Source organism: Lactuca serriola, chromosome 1 (genome assembly GCF_051521515.1).
Source record: "Lactuca serriola cultivar US96UC23 chromosome 1, Lser_US96UC23_V15, whole genome shotgun sequence".
Classification (NCBI taxonomy): Eukaryota; Viridiplantae; Streptophyta; class Magnoliopsida; order Asterales; family Asteraceae; genus Lactuca; species Lactuca serriola.
This window is the reverse complement of record NC_136408.1, coordinates 90411193-90426820: the sequence shown is the minus strand read 5'-3', so window position 1 is coordinate 90426820 and position 15628 is coordinate 90411193. Positions and strand designations below refer to the sequence as shown.

Below are 15628 nucleotides of genomic sequence, written 5' to 3'. Positions count from 1 at the left end.
GTTGTTATTTGTATATGTTATCTGTTTGGGTGGGAACTCACTAAGCTTTGTGCTTACAATTTTGGTTTATAGTTTCAGGTACTTCAATGGATCGTGGCAAGGCAAAGGCGTGACCGTACACATTCTCGCATTTTTGAACTTATGATTTATGGGAAACTCTGATAATGTGGATGTTTTGAAAACTATGTTGAAAGAGATTTTGATTTTTAACTAATGTTTTGGGAACAACGTTTTTTTGTAAACACTTCTATAGAAAAAGGGTAGTTTTGAAAGGTTTAAAATTTTATGAAATTTTTGGGATGTTTCACTTTTGGCCCAAATTTTAGAATTTTGTTATTAATTCATCCTAACTTTAGTTTTCTTTTACAACTTCTTTTCTCAAAATTTTGTTCTGAATACGTTTTTTCTTTATAAAATCATATTTATACAAAAAAAATTCACATAAAAAATCTTATATTTTTCTATATAAAAACATTTTTTTTAAAATATTATATATGAAATATCTATTTCTAAAAATTGGTATTTATTGAGTACATAAATATATACAAATCCATTTTTATAAAAAAAAATGTATACAAACACCTATTTTATTATAAATATATTTGTATAAAAACATATATTTATAAAAAAAAATGTAAACAAAGACCTATTTTCATAGTAAACGTGTGTGTATGTCTATATATATATATATATATATATATATATATATATATATATATATATATATATATATATATATATATATATATGTTCATTTGATACCATACTAAATTTGTGAGACATAGGGACGCGATCTTAGCCACTCAACTTGCAGATCAATATATATATATATATATATATATATATATATATATATATATATATATATATATATATATTGGAAAATAAAAGGAAAAATCCAAAAAAAATCTTTTTTAAAATAATATTTTCGTTATTTAATTTATCCAAAAAAAATAGACATAAAAAAATCATTCTTTTTTTCGAAATATGAGTGGAATATTCTAATAAAGTGATACACTATAAATAATCAAATCGAATTTTTAGAATGTTAGAATATTCTAATATTCTACTAAAATTTGTAGATATGTTAAAATATTCTAATATTCGACTTGATTTGTTAGATTTGTTAGAATATTCTAATATTCTATTAGAAATTTTTGAATATTTATAGTTTTTTTTTGTTCGACTTGAATATTTATAGTTTAACATTCTAAAAAATTGATTTTAAGATTTACAGTATAATATTCTATTAGAATATTTCACGTATATTTTGAAAAAAAAAACAGTAATTTTTTTATTTTTTTGGGATAAAATAGATGACGAAAAGGTGTGTGTGTGTCTATATATATATATATATATATATATATATATATATATATATATATATATATATATATATATATATATATATATATATATATATGCACAGAAATAGGTGTGTATCTATTTTTTGTTATAAAATCGAGTTTGCATACATTTCTTTTATAAAAACGTGTTTGTATACATTTTATATATAAATGTGTTTGAATACAAATGCATTTACTTTAAAATAGGTGTTTATAATATATATATATATATATATATATATATATATATATATATATATATATATATATATATATGTTTTTTACAAAAGCAATGTATACAAACACTTATTTGGGTGTATATAAATATATTTTTACAAAATAAATGTCCACATTTACTATGAAATAGGTGTTTGTTTACATTTTTTGTAAAATACATGTTTGCATATATTTTTTTATAAAAACGGATTTGTATATATTTATTTACTTAATAAATACCTATTTTTATAAATATGTATTTCGTATACAAAAAAGTTTTTATACAGAAAATATAAGATTTTTTATGTGATAATATATTTTTTTGTATAAATATGATTTTGTAAAGAAAAAACATATTCGAAACAAAGTTTTGAAATAAAAAGTTGTAATAAAAAAAGTTATGATGAATTCATAACAAAATTCTAAAATTTGGGCAAAAGAGTAAATTTTGGACTAAATTTATAATAAAATTTAAAATCTGAGCCAAAAATGTAAATTTTAGACCAAATTTGTAATAAATTTTGAAATCTTGGACAAAAATGTAATTTGTAATAAATTTTGAAATCTTGGACAAAAATGTAATTTTTGAAAGTTGAATGACTTGTTGACCGGGTAAAATTGTTAAATTGAATAAGATTACCGGTTTTTGAGACTTATTTAAATAAAAATATATATATAATAACTAAATCGATTATGATATCAATATATAAGGACTTTAATGTATTTTTTTCATAAGTTTTTGGAGTGGTCTTTTAAAAACGTTTTGTTGTAGGATGATAAAAAGTTTTCGAAAATGTTATGGTAATAAAAATCTTTAGAAAAAGATACCATTGGAGACATTATTAGATGTCACTGATGATAAAGCGCACGACTTAATTTTAAAATTGAGGTACATAGACATATGGCATCATTGGCAAAAATAGTTTTATATATAGAATTGGACAATGTAGTTTTTATATATAGAAATTTTTGACAGAAGTAGTTGTAAGTTTCTTGATATAATATAAAATTAGATAAAATGACATCTAAATAAAAGATATGTTACTTTTTTAACAGCAATTTGGTAAGTTTTTGTAATAGGCATAATAGCGCATAAGCATTTCTTTAAACGCTATTTAAAATAACTTTTAAATTAAAAATATTATGTTCTAAAATAAATAAATAAAAACTTTAAACACATACTCCTAATGAAGCTATTTCTTTAATAAGAGCCTTTAAAAAAAATCAAAAATAAAAAATAAAAAAACTCAAACTCTTTAAAAACTTTTAAAAAAAATCATTCTCAAACACAACTAAAGCCAATCATGTCTTCTAAATTAAAAAGTTATGTCCAAGATAGCAGTCGTCCATATATATTTTTTAAAAATATTTGCATTTTCTTCTCCCCCTATATGCTAAAGCCAAGCAGTAAACGAAAAAATAATAAATGTTTGTTGTAGAGCATCACTTATGTTCTTGTTCAAAGATCAATGACAATAAAGCTCTTACTCACCTCTATAGTAAAGTCAAATTGAATTGCCCCTTTTATGACATGTGATTTTTCAATGTAAAGTCAAGTCAATATATGGTCTCATGCATGAAAAATAACATATGTATACAAAAAAATAGACCCCACACATAGCACAATCCACTTTAGTATAACATATTAATGCCAAATTCCATTGTTTAACCATTAATAGTTTGTTTTTTCTTTCAAGGGAAGTTGCTCAAAAAACAACCATTTTTACAAAAAGAAAATCATTATTAAATAATTTATGCATGTTTCACACAAATTATATTAATTGCAACACCATGATTAACTTATGACTAGATGTTTTGTATTTTGGCAATGAAAAAACCCTATATATACATAAGAAAAAAATCCAATAAAAAATATAAAAATAAAGAGGATAATAATAGATAAAGCAATATAAGTAGCAAAGCAAAATGTATTTCCCCAACCTCTCTTTTCTTTAATATCTTCTTGTTCCCCATCTTACCCCTCTCCTAACCTATCTTACATTTTTTCATCATCATGTAATAATGTAAATAGTTCTATATTACAAAATCAAAAATTGTGGTGAAATTGTAACAACACACCACACCATAAAACAAGTTTTTCTTTTACACTCACTCTTTCTCTCTCTCTCTCGCTCATGTTAGCATAGCATCAAAGTGCATTTTAGCATTTTTAGCAAATATCAATAAACATTGCAGAAAAGCCACCAATGCATCATCATCATCTTCTTCTTCTCCTTTCCATTTTCGTTTATATATCTCATGAACTCAAACTCCTCACGGAAAAACTTTCCATTTCTTTTCTTCAATTCCGATTCCGATGACACCCGCGAATGGAATTAGAAAGAATGTGACTGACTGACTGACTCCGGAATCATGAATTCCCACATTGAAATTGTTTGTTTTTCTTTTTGTGTTCTCATTGAAAATGAATTAGTAGGGAATAACATACGGCAAAGCACAAACATCAACAGATTCTATGTGCTTAGCTTCAGACCATACCTGCACATCCGCCATTGTTGCCGCCTCACGTGGCGGCAGTGGTGGTGGTGCTGACGTGCTAAACAGCCATTCTTGGTCGTCAACACCACCCCACTCATCCGGTTTCGGAACCGTGAGTATTTGGTTTAAGTATTTCGTATCGGGGTGTGGCGGTTTGACTGTTTCCGCCTTCTTTTTGGGCGGTGGAGGTGGTGGTGCTGCCGCCGCCTTGACGACAGGCGGTGGTTTAGGGCGGGAGACAGGTTGTTTTGCAGGAACTGGAATTGGAATCGGAATTGGAGGAGGTGGTGGCGGCGGCTTGGTGGCGGTGACTGGTGGTGACTGGGCGGTGACATGGTTTGTATTTGTAATTACAGGTGGTGGAGGCGATTTTATGGGGGAGGGTTTGTGGTGGAGATGATTGAAGGCAGGAATTGGTGGTTTTTTGGCGGGAAGAGAGGCTGAGAGTGGTGGGGAAGGTGGTGGTATGATGCCGTTGACTTTTTGACTTTTTCCACCACCCATTTTGAAATTATTTTGAGATGATGACCTTTCTCTTTCCCTTTGGTTATCTAAGAAACTTGAGCTTGGGTTTTGGTTTTGGGGCCTTCCGTTTTCTGGGGAGATATTCGAAATGGGCCGGGCCATCTTATTGGGCCTGGGCTCGTTTTCTGTAATAATAGTAATTTAACTAAATAATAAGCAAAAAATGAGCAAAACTTTGAGCAAAAGAAAGAAAGAAAGAAAGAAAACTCACCATGAGAAACACCATTTGTCTCCATTTCTTTCCTTTTCTTCAAGATTCCTTCATGAAAACTATTTTCAAGAATATGTGAAGACAAATTATTAAGAGTAGCCATTGGTGAATCACTCTTCTTCATATGTTTATTCTTCTCCCTCTCTCTTTCATTTTTTTCTTTTGACTTCTCTTTTTTCTCCTTTTCATTATCTTTTTCCTTTCCTGCCCTTTGTTTATCCCTATCTTTGTGCTTCCTTTTATCTCCCCTTCTATCATCACTTTCTTGCACTTTCTCTTTCTGATCAAATCTCCTCTCAATCTTGTGGTCCAAAGGTGGTTGTGGAGGTGGTGGTAGTGGTGGTTGTGATGGTGGTGGTGGTGGTGGTGTAGCACCATTGATCTTACTTCTTGCCATTGCATTTTGCATCTCAATTTTGTTGTTATAACTACTTTTTCTACCTTCATTAAAAAACTGGTGGCTACCACTTCCCTTTTCCTCATCTCTAATCCTTCTATCCAATTCCTGCACAAATTTAATATTCTCTGTATCCCTGTTTCGTGCCAAATCCCCATTTTGCCCCTGGAATTGTGTTGATTGTTGTTTCTTGTCATCTGAGGAATTTGTTCTATCTTTATTGGATTCACCATTTCGAAATTGAAGAGAGTGTTTCTTGTCTTGAATTTGTTGCATTTGTTCATTGTGCTTTTCCCCATTATACCCCTCATCTTGGGTACTGGTTTTACCCTTCTCTTTGTCCTTCTTTTTGTCTCGGTGTTTATCTTTCTTGTCTTTTTTATCTTTATGTTTACTTTCGCTTCTGTCTTTTTCCCTTTTTTCTTTCCCTTCTTTTTTCTCTTTGTCTTTCTTGTCCTTTTTATGCTTCTTCTCTTTGCGTTTTTCCTGAAAAACACAAGTTCTGAAAAAGTCAAAGAATTGACTTTGACCTTAAATGGAAACAAGAAACACCACAAAAAGTAATTGTTCATCACTGAATATATCGAGCACCATGTAACGAAAATATTCTCCATTTATTAACCAAAAAACCAAAAGGGTATTGAACTATTGATCACTAAGGGCAATTCATTCATATATAGTCCCTTTAAAGAAATTTTATATCTTATTTATTGTGTATTATCGTAACTTCTCGACATTCAAAATAATCTTTTTTGATAAAACAACACGCGTCATGTTTTTATAAAAGCATTAATTGAACCATAATGTATATACCTATTTGAAGAGAAAACACCTAAATTTTGACACAAGTAAAGATGATAATCCATTATTACACTAAAAAGAACAAAAGAAAAAATCCAATTTACACGTGGCTCTCACTTTTACTAAAATATCTACTCTAATTTGAGATAAAAAAAAAGTTAACTTCATGTGTTTTTCAAGAAGCTTCATCATTACTTCAAATGAGTTAACTTCATGGAAAAGTTAAAGCTTAACAACATTTGGAAGCCTAAACTACAACACAACAAAATTTTGAAAATTGACATGTTCGACAAGTGGTGACATCATCATCATCAAAGTCTAAAACATGTGACAAGAAATAAGTTATGAAGTTTAATAGTAAAAGGTAGCCAAAAAATTTCTTACACATTTAAAACACAAGCGAATATTTGTCTTTATATGAACTGTAAATTTAAAAATGTCGCGAACGCAAGTAAAGTTATGCAATTTCCATATGTAAACACCATGATAACATGAATGATGGATACCCTGTTAACCCTACTACTTACATCTAGGGCAAAATATTATTTCTAGGTCATATGTTCTATAATCATTAGTCATGATATCTATAATAAAAGCCTCTGTGTAACAAATTTACAAATGGAAAAGGTGAATTAACATTTAACAGACAAACACATGATGCAACATGCTTGAAGGCACCAAGGGAAACAATCTTTGATAAGAATGTAAGCAATTTCAAAGAGATTTGAAAATTGTATAGGTCAACTTACCTTCTTCAGCAAGTCAAGATCGTCTGTTGTAGGTTTCTTTTCATATCCAGGTGGTGGAAATGGAAAGCACCGAGACATTGCACAAATTACACAAATGATAAGTATCAGAGATAATGGTGAAGAAAAGCTTTTTTTCAAATACTTTCAAGAACAGCAGTCCCAAAGTGGAAAGGAACCAGCAACTATTATCCTCTCCATTAACCATGTCCTTGCACTCATTTCCAGATTCAATGTTCTTCTTCCATGAAACCCGCAGTTTCAAACTGCAAAACCACCCATAACCAAACTTAAGTTATACCTTCAATAGTGATTGTAATCCAAATCAAAAGCTCCTTACTAGTTACTACACCTAGAAAATCTAACAGGAGGGAAATGCTTAAGTTGTAAAGCCAAACATGAAAGGCACAAAAAATACAGAATGTGCAGAATTTGCATAAACTATGGAAACCGGAGTGATTGTTTCTGAAGGAAAAACAAAGCAATTCTTCTGCTTGCTAGTTTTGTAGATACGAAAGCATCAGTGCTACTTCCCCATGGTGAATCCAGCTCTGATCACTGCCTATGCGATACTATATGTGCCCTTGATAAGAAGATCAGAGATTTCTCAAAATCATGACTACCGATGTAGAAATGCACTCAAATGGACGAAGGTCCTAACAGACCAAGTTAGAGTCCCCAATCACAAATCTCGATCGAAACCCTAATTCTCCAAAAACTCAATGTATCTCTCGAGTAATCGATCCGACCAAAAAACTAGAAAAAAAACCCTCGGAATTACACAATACCCTAAATCTTAATTCACTAAGAATCCAAATAAAGCTCCCATAGCAAAGTTTGAAATTTTCAATCGAATAAAGTGAAAATCACAACACGAAAAAATCCCCCGGAACTATCCCCTTTCTAAAGGCGCTTTATAGCACGAATCAAACAAAAAATTGTGATTTTTCAGACATCAAGAGAGAGAGAAAGAGAGAGACAGAGACGAAGTGATGATCGATTTAATTACAATTGAATCTTCCAATACATATGATTAAATTTACCTTGTCCGCTACAAAGTGGACATTGTATATTGAATGAAGTAGAGACAATCGCATACAGAAAAACACTTTCTCTCTCTAAAATCTCAATCCCTTGTGTCAATCTGTGTCTGAAGTGTGTGAGTTTATGTGGTTTTTGTAATGGATTTCTTGAAAAGAACCTCAGGGAGTACGATTTTTGTTCGGAATTCAGACGCGAAAGAGGCAAAGATGAGGGCCGAAACCCACATATATAGAGAAGGTTTTTTAGAGAGAGAAAGGGGATGATTTCTTCTCTCACGCTCACAATCTGCCGTTTATGGGACTCTCCCAATCTTTATACCCCCACAAGCACACTAGAAAAAGGGTCTCCAATTCATGGGGTTAATTGCAATTTGTAAACCCTAAATTTGTCTAAGCTATTTCTTTATTTTTGCTCTAAAATATACTAATAATTCTTATATATATTGTTCAATCAAAATTATTATAATTTAAAATTTTGAAGTTTTTATGACTAAAATAACTAAATTAAAAAAAAAATAAGTAAAGACATAAAAGAAAGAAATTTGACTTTTAAAACAAATGTGAATTATCTTGTTGTGTAATATTTAATTATTTTCATTTTGAATATTTTTCTTAAATTTGATGTAATAATTTTGAGAACACATATCCAAACATCCATGTATTTTTTCCAATGTTTAAAAAATTGGTGTTTTAGTTGAATCGGTCCCCAGTTATCGATCCCGACCCCGGTTTCTAAAACTTGTGTGTGTGTGTATATATATATATATATATATATATATATATATATATATATATATATATATATATATATCAGGGCGGAGCTTGAAAACTTAATTTGGAGGCCGAAACTATAATTTTTTTTCAGCAAATAAACACCAAAAATACCAAGAAGAAGAATTACAAACTTCTAATCAGTGTGCTCAATAATTTATCTTTCTAGTTAAACCAATATGCAAAAAAATCATCTAAACTTCCATTTTTTTAATTCTTTTATTTTTATTAGAATAATAACATTTTTGTCAACTCAAAAACTTTATCAATTTGTTTATTAGGAAGGCAAGAAAAATAGAAGAGTATTTGGTCATAAAAAATGAATAATAAGACCAGTCAATATGAAGCCAAGAGTATGTTCTAACCCTTTTTTTCTTCTTTTGAAACCTCTATTCCTAAATCATACTTGCTTTCTTTTTCTGCCTATCTCCTCTCACTCGCGGTCACACTTTCTTTTCTGTTCTCTATTCTGTATTTTCTTTTCTTTTTCTAGCTATAATTTCCGCTCTATTCTATATTCTTTCTTTTCTTTTCTCTTTCTAGTTGCTCATACTACATACGTGGTTTTAAAGTTTTTGCCTACAGGTTTAAAAGATTGCATCTTGCTTGATTTGTATACAAGTTATGGGTTTAGTGTTTCAAGTTGTTGGGTTTATTGGTGTAGAGTTTCGCGGTACAAATCTAAGGGTTTTGAGATTAGGATTTGCATGCAAATGGGTTAACTGAACCAACAATTTAACTAACAATGTGTGTCCAAGAACAAGCAAATCAGTTATTTAAAGCAAGTAATTGAGTAAAGCAAGAATAATTATATATTCATTATCAAGAATTGAAGATACAAATCAGTTAAACTTAATCATAGGGGTTGAGGGAATGGAGATGATGGTCTGATGGAGAAGATAGAAAAGAGGAATTAAGAGAACATTAAAGATACATGATCGATTCCAGTGCAAAAGTGAGAGGTGGAGCTGTCAGTAGTGATTGAAGATAGCCGATTAGGAGATGCCGAGGAGGATAGGTGGTCTAGCGAACAACAAATGATGGAGCAACTGAGCGAGCGTTAGAAGTGTCGATGACTTTGGTTCAGAGAGCATGGGGCAGCCCAAACATTTTTTGGGCTTAATTTGGGTAAAATTTAGTGGGCTATAACTAGTTCTAACAAAAAATTCAATTAGGGGGGGGGGGGGGCTCTTGGCCCTAATGATCCTCCGCCTCAATATTTAGAGAGAGAGAGAGAGAGAGAGAAAGAGTCGGGGTTTTTTTAGACCATATGATTTGTGGGAACTTATGAACTCATAATCAGTTCATCATTTTTCAACATCAAAAACATCAGTCTTCTCCAAATGGTACTTTAGTCATATCTAGGCTAAAAAAAGATTTGACGTTTTATTTTTGGTTTTTTTGTATGACTACTGATGAGTACAATCAACAGTCATCAGCAGTCCATATGGTTGCTGATTGTGTACATCCGCGGTCCATATGATTGCTTATTGTGTTCATCAGCAGATCATATGATTGTTGATTGTGTATACATGCAAATTTCAAGAAAAAAAATGTCAAATCTTTTTTTTGAGCCTAGATATGACTTAGACGCACCATTTAGAGAATATTGTTGTTTTTTATGTTGAAAAATGATGAACTGATTATGAATTTGCAAGTTCAAATATTAAAAATACATATAACAAACTGTAGATCAATCTAAATACATAAAAAAAAGCACATAATCATAAATTTTACATCGGATCAAGCTCAATTTGTTTTGAAAAAGAGTTGTATTAACGGATAAGTAAAATTCAATTATCCAAGTCCAATAAAACAGTTCAAACGGTTTTTTACCGATTCTATCGCATCGGTTCAACCCTGTTTTTGAAGAAATTGTCCAGTTCGATCCGATTTAGAAATTGGAATAGAACCTGTGATAATTGAGCCGCTTATTGCACAGGTCCATTTCGAACCATTATCGAAACATTGATTTTTACATTATAAATGGGCAATCGTTTTTGTAACGACAAAGAAAGAAAATTAACTTTTAAAGCAGATATAAATTATGTTGTTTAGTAATTACTAATATTTAATTATTAATCTTGTTCTTAAATTTATTGTAGTAATTATGAGAACATCGTATCCAAACACCATGTACTTTTACATTTATAGATGGACGATCATTCTTTCAACGATACAAATAGTGTTGGTTTGATAGAAATATTGTAACATGTGATATGTTTTTTAATAATTATACTTGTTAAAATATAAAAAGGGCTATGTAGCTATGAATATGATGACTAAAATGATTGTTCTAACATGTGTTGGAATGTTTGTTCTTTGTTTTATCATTTCATTTTGCATTTAAATCACAAGAAAAATGAATTCAATTTACAAAATGTTTTCCCTTTTTTGTACGCGTAGATTAAAAAAAGGGAATTAAATATCCTCGTATATTTTTCTCCTATCATCTTTCTACCCATGTCAAATGATGACATGTGTCATATTTAATTTTCCTTAATAATACTAGTCGTGAGACATATGTATTACATTGGTTAACTTAATATATATATATATATATATATATATATATATATATATATATATATATATATATATATAAGGTTAAAATATTTGAGAATTTTAAATTTATAATAAAATAAGAAAAATAATGAAGTATTATAATGGAAATATTTTTTATCCTTTAAATTTAAATAAATAAACAAAAGAAGTTAATGAGCTTTAATTTTGGAAAATTTGAAATTAAAAGGTAAGTTTATTAATAAAATTATATCCATTTATTACTATATTTATTGTAATTATTACATTATAATATTATGTGGAATTTAATAAAATAGAAAAAACTCATAAAATAATATGTGAAAAAAAATTAATTCAAAATAACCACAAAATGACATTTGACAAATTGAATGAGAGTGTGATAAGTGGAAAAAAAAACATTCATTTATTATAGTAGACTTTCATCCTTTTGTCATCATTTAATATTGGTAGGAGGATAAATAAGAGAAAATTGTAGGATGATATTTAACTAATTATGAGATTCATGTATTACATGAGTTTATTTATAAAAAAACAAACAAACATGAAGATCTAACAATTTAGAAATTTTAAATTTATATATATATATATATATATTAAAATTAAAGTGTTTATTTATCTTATAAATTTAAACTAGTAATTTAAATACATAAACAGTTAAAATAATTGGATTCAATTTAAAATTTTAGAAATTATAAGGAAAGTTGCATTAATGAATTGGATAAGCATTTATTATTACATTTATTATATTTAAATACTATATGAAATTTAATAAAATGAAAACAAAACCATGAAATGACACATCTACTCTAATAAATGAAAATCTTTTTGACACATGTCACACTCACATTGATTTGGCCACATGTCATTTTGTGGTTATTTTCAATTATACCACATGGCATTTTGTGTTTTTTTTTTCATTTTATCATATCCCGCATAATATTTAAATGTAATAATAAATACATATCAATTTCATTAATTGATTTTCCTTTTAATTTTAAAATTCCTAAATTAGAACCTTATTAGTTTCCTTTGTTTGTTTATCTAAATTATTTGTTTAAATTAAAAAAAAAAACATGATAATTATAATAATTCAATATTTTTCTTTCAGACTTTTAATTGTTTAGAATTTCATATTTAATTTTTCTTTTAAATGAACCCATGTAATACATGGGTTTTACACCTAGTGGATATAATTTTATATAAATTTACCATAAAATAACATGTGACATAATGCATAAGAGAATGACAAGTGGCAAAATTAATTTTTATTTATTAGAGTAAATTTTCATCCACTTGTGATCATTTAATATTGGTAGGAGGATAAATAGGAGGAAATTGTAGGACTATATTTAACTAATTGTGAGACTCATGTATTCCATGAGGTTACTAAAACAAACAAACAAACATGAATATCTAACAATTTAGAAATTTTGAATTTATAAGAAAATAAAAAGAAAAATATTTAATTATTAAAATTAAAGTGTTTAATTATCTTATAAATTTAAACTAATAATTCAAATACACAAACAATTAGTAATTGGATTCAATTTAAAAATTTAGAAATTATAAGGAAAGTTACATTAATGAATTGGATATGCATTTATTATTACATTTATTATATTTAAATAGTATATGAAATTTAATAAAATGAAAAAAAACATGAAATGACACATCTACTCTAATAAATGAAATTTTTTTGACACATGTCACACTCTCATTGATTTGACCACATGTAATTTTGTGGTTTAAATTTTTTCCACATGGTATTTTGTGTTTTTTTTTTCATTTTATCATGTTCCACATAATATTTAAACGTAATAATAAATACATACCAATTTCATTAATTGATTTTCCTTTTAATTTTAAATTTTCTAAATTAAAACCTTATTAGTTTCATTTGTTTATTTATCTAAATCATTTGTTTAAATCTTAAAAAAAAACATGATAATTTCAATAATTCAATATGTTTCTTTCAAACTTTTAAATGTTTAGAATTTCATATTTAAATTTTCTTTTAAATGAACTCGTGTAATACATGGGTTTTACACCTAGTGGATATAATTTTATATAAATTTACCACAAAATGACATGTGACATAATGCATAAGAAGACGACAAATATCAAAATTAATTTTTATTTATTAGAGTAGATTTTCATCCACTTGTCATCATTTAATATTGGTAGGAGGATAAATAGGAGGAAACTATACGAGGATATTTAACTAATTGTGAGACTCATGTAATACATGAGTTTAGTCAAAAAAACAAAAACAAAAACAAACAAACAAACATGAAGATCTAACAATTTAGAAATTTTGAATTTAGGAGAAAATATGAAGAAAAATATTTAATTATTAAAATTAAATTGTTTATTTATCTTATAAATTTAAAGTGATAATTTAAATACGTAAACAATTAAAATAATTGGAATCAGTTTAGAAATTTAGAAATTATAAGGAAATTTGATTTAATGAATTAGATATGCATTTATTATATTTAAATATTACATGAAATTTAATATAATGAAAACAAAACCATGAAATGACACATCTACTCTAATAAATGAAAATCTTTTTGACACATGTCACACTCTCATTGATTTGGCCGCATGTCATTTTGTGGTTATTTTCAATTAAAGTTTTTCCACATATCATTTTTTCATTTTAAAATATTCCACATAATATTTAAATGTAATAATAAATGCATATCAATTTCATTAATTGATTTTCCTTTTAATTTTAAATTTTCTAAATTAAAACCTTATTAGTTTCCTTTGTTTATTTATCTAAATTATTTGTTTAAGTTTACAAAAAACATGAAAATTTTAATAATTCAATATTTTTCTTTCAAACTTTTAAATGTTTAGAATTTCATATTTAATTTTTCTTTTAAATGAACTCATGTAATATATGAGTTTTACACCTTCTACTCTAATAAATGAAAATATTTTTGACACATGTTATATTCTTATTGATTTGACCACATGTCATTTTGTGGCTATTTTCAATTAAATTTTTTCGACAAGGCATTTTGTGGTTTTTTTCATTTTATCATATTCCACTTAATATTTAAATGTAATAATCAATGCATATCAATCTCATTAATTGATTTTCCTTTTAATTTTAAAAATTTTAAATTAAAACCTTATTAGTTTACTTTGTTTAGTTATCTGAATTATTTGTTTAAATTTAAAAAAAATACGATAATTTTAATAATTCAATATTTTTCTTTCAAACTTTTAAATGTTTAGAATTTCATATTTAATTTTTCCTTTTAAATGAACTCATGTAATACATGGGTTTTACACCTAATAGATATAATTTTATATAAAGTTACCACAAAATGACATGTGACATAATGCATAAGAGGATGACAAGTGGCAAAATTAATTTTTATTTATTAGAGTAGATTTTCATCCACTTGTCATTATTTAATATTGGTAGAAGGATAAATATGAGGAACTTATAGGAGGATATTTAACTAATTGTGAGACTCATGTATTACATGAGGTTATTAAAAAAAACAAACAAAAATGAAGATATAACAATTTAGAAATTTTGAATTCATAAGAAAATAAAATGAAAATATTTAATTATTAAAATTAAAGTGTTTATTTATCTTATAAATTTAAACTAATAATTTAAATACATAAACAATTAAAATAATTGGATTCAATTTAGAAATTTAGAAATTATAAGGAAAGTTGCATTAATGAACTAGATATGCATTTATTATTATATTTATTATATTTAAATATTATATGAAATTTAATAAAATGAAAAAAAAACAATGAAATGACACATCTACTCTAATAAATGAATTTTTTTTTTGACACATGTCTGATAGTTTCATTTTATTTACTTCTTTTTATAGTTTATTTTAGCATATTTCATCCATAATCTAGTTAATTTTCATGCGTATTTTCCTTTTTGTTATTTTATGACTATTTCGGACACTTTCTAGTTTCGTGAGCTTTATTGCAGATTTCATGGAGACTAGTGGAGCGGGAATGTTCGGGACGTATGGGAAACGATGGGATTTGGTAGACAAAAAGGATGTTAGGCTTGGTGATTGTAGAGATAATGCATGGAGTGATCTTGATGATTATTTGAAGGCCGGGAGAGAAATAAACTTTAAATTTGCAAGATGCGGGGGAATATTCAAGCATGTGTAGATTATTAACCGGGCGAGTTCACGAGCTTTGGAGGATTTGGAGAAGTAAAATTGGGCTTAAAATGAAGAAAACTTGAAGAAAAATGGGCTAGGAGCTGATTGGACTCGAACTAGGCCAAGTGGGCTAAGCTATGGAGGCCCAAACCTCAAAGATGCTACATCCAGGGACCACCCGTGCAACAGCACGCGGGTCGCGCAACCCCCTGCAGGGGCATTTCCGGGAATTCATGTTTTGAGCTATATGGGGAAGGTTGGTGCCTATCTTTTGGAGACTCTTGGACATCCGATTTTTGGAGATTCTCTTTGGAGTTTTGAAGACTTTTGAAGGCCAAGAACACTTGAAGAACATCATATTTT

At 27.9% G+C, this 15628-nt stretch overlaps 1 protein-coding gene across 3 annotated transcripts; it reads right to left on the bottom strand.

Annotated features, from left to right (window-relative positions):
• Positions 1-3435: 3435 nt before the first annotated feature.
• Positions 3436-8081, bottom strand: LOC145095021 (myb-like protein X). Of its 3 annotated transcripts, none has more exons than XM_079032974.1 (4): positions 7094-8081; positions 6745-7007; positions 4798-5680; positions 3436-4711 (listed from the first exon to the last, which is right to left on the bottom strand). In XM_079032974.1, the coding sequence occupies exons 2-4, from the start codon at positions 6820-6822 to the stop codon at positions 3993-3995; spliced, it is 1680 nt and encodes a 559-aa protein (XP_078889100.1). In that variant the 5' UTR covers positions 6823-7007; positions 7094-8081; the 3' UTR covers positions 3436-3992. The 3 variants fall into 3 exon arrangements, with proteins under 3 accessions (XP_078889100.1, XP_078889092.1, XP_078889095.1); XM_079032966.1 differs by having other exon boundaries at positions 7785-8081; XM_079032969.1 differs by having other exon boundaries at positions 6745-8081.
• Between the last annotated feature and the right edge of the window lie 7547 nt (positions 8082-15628).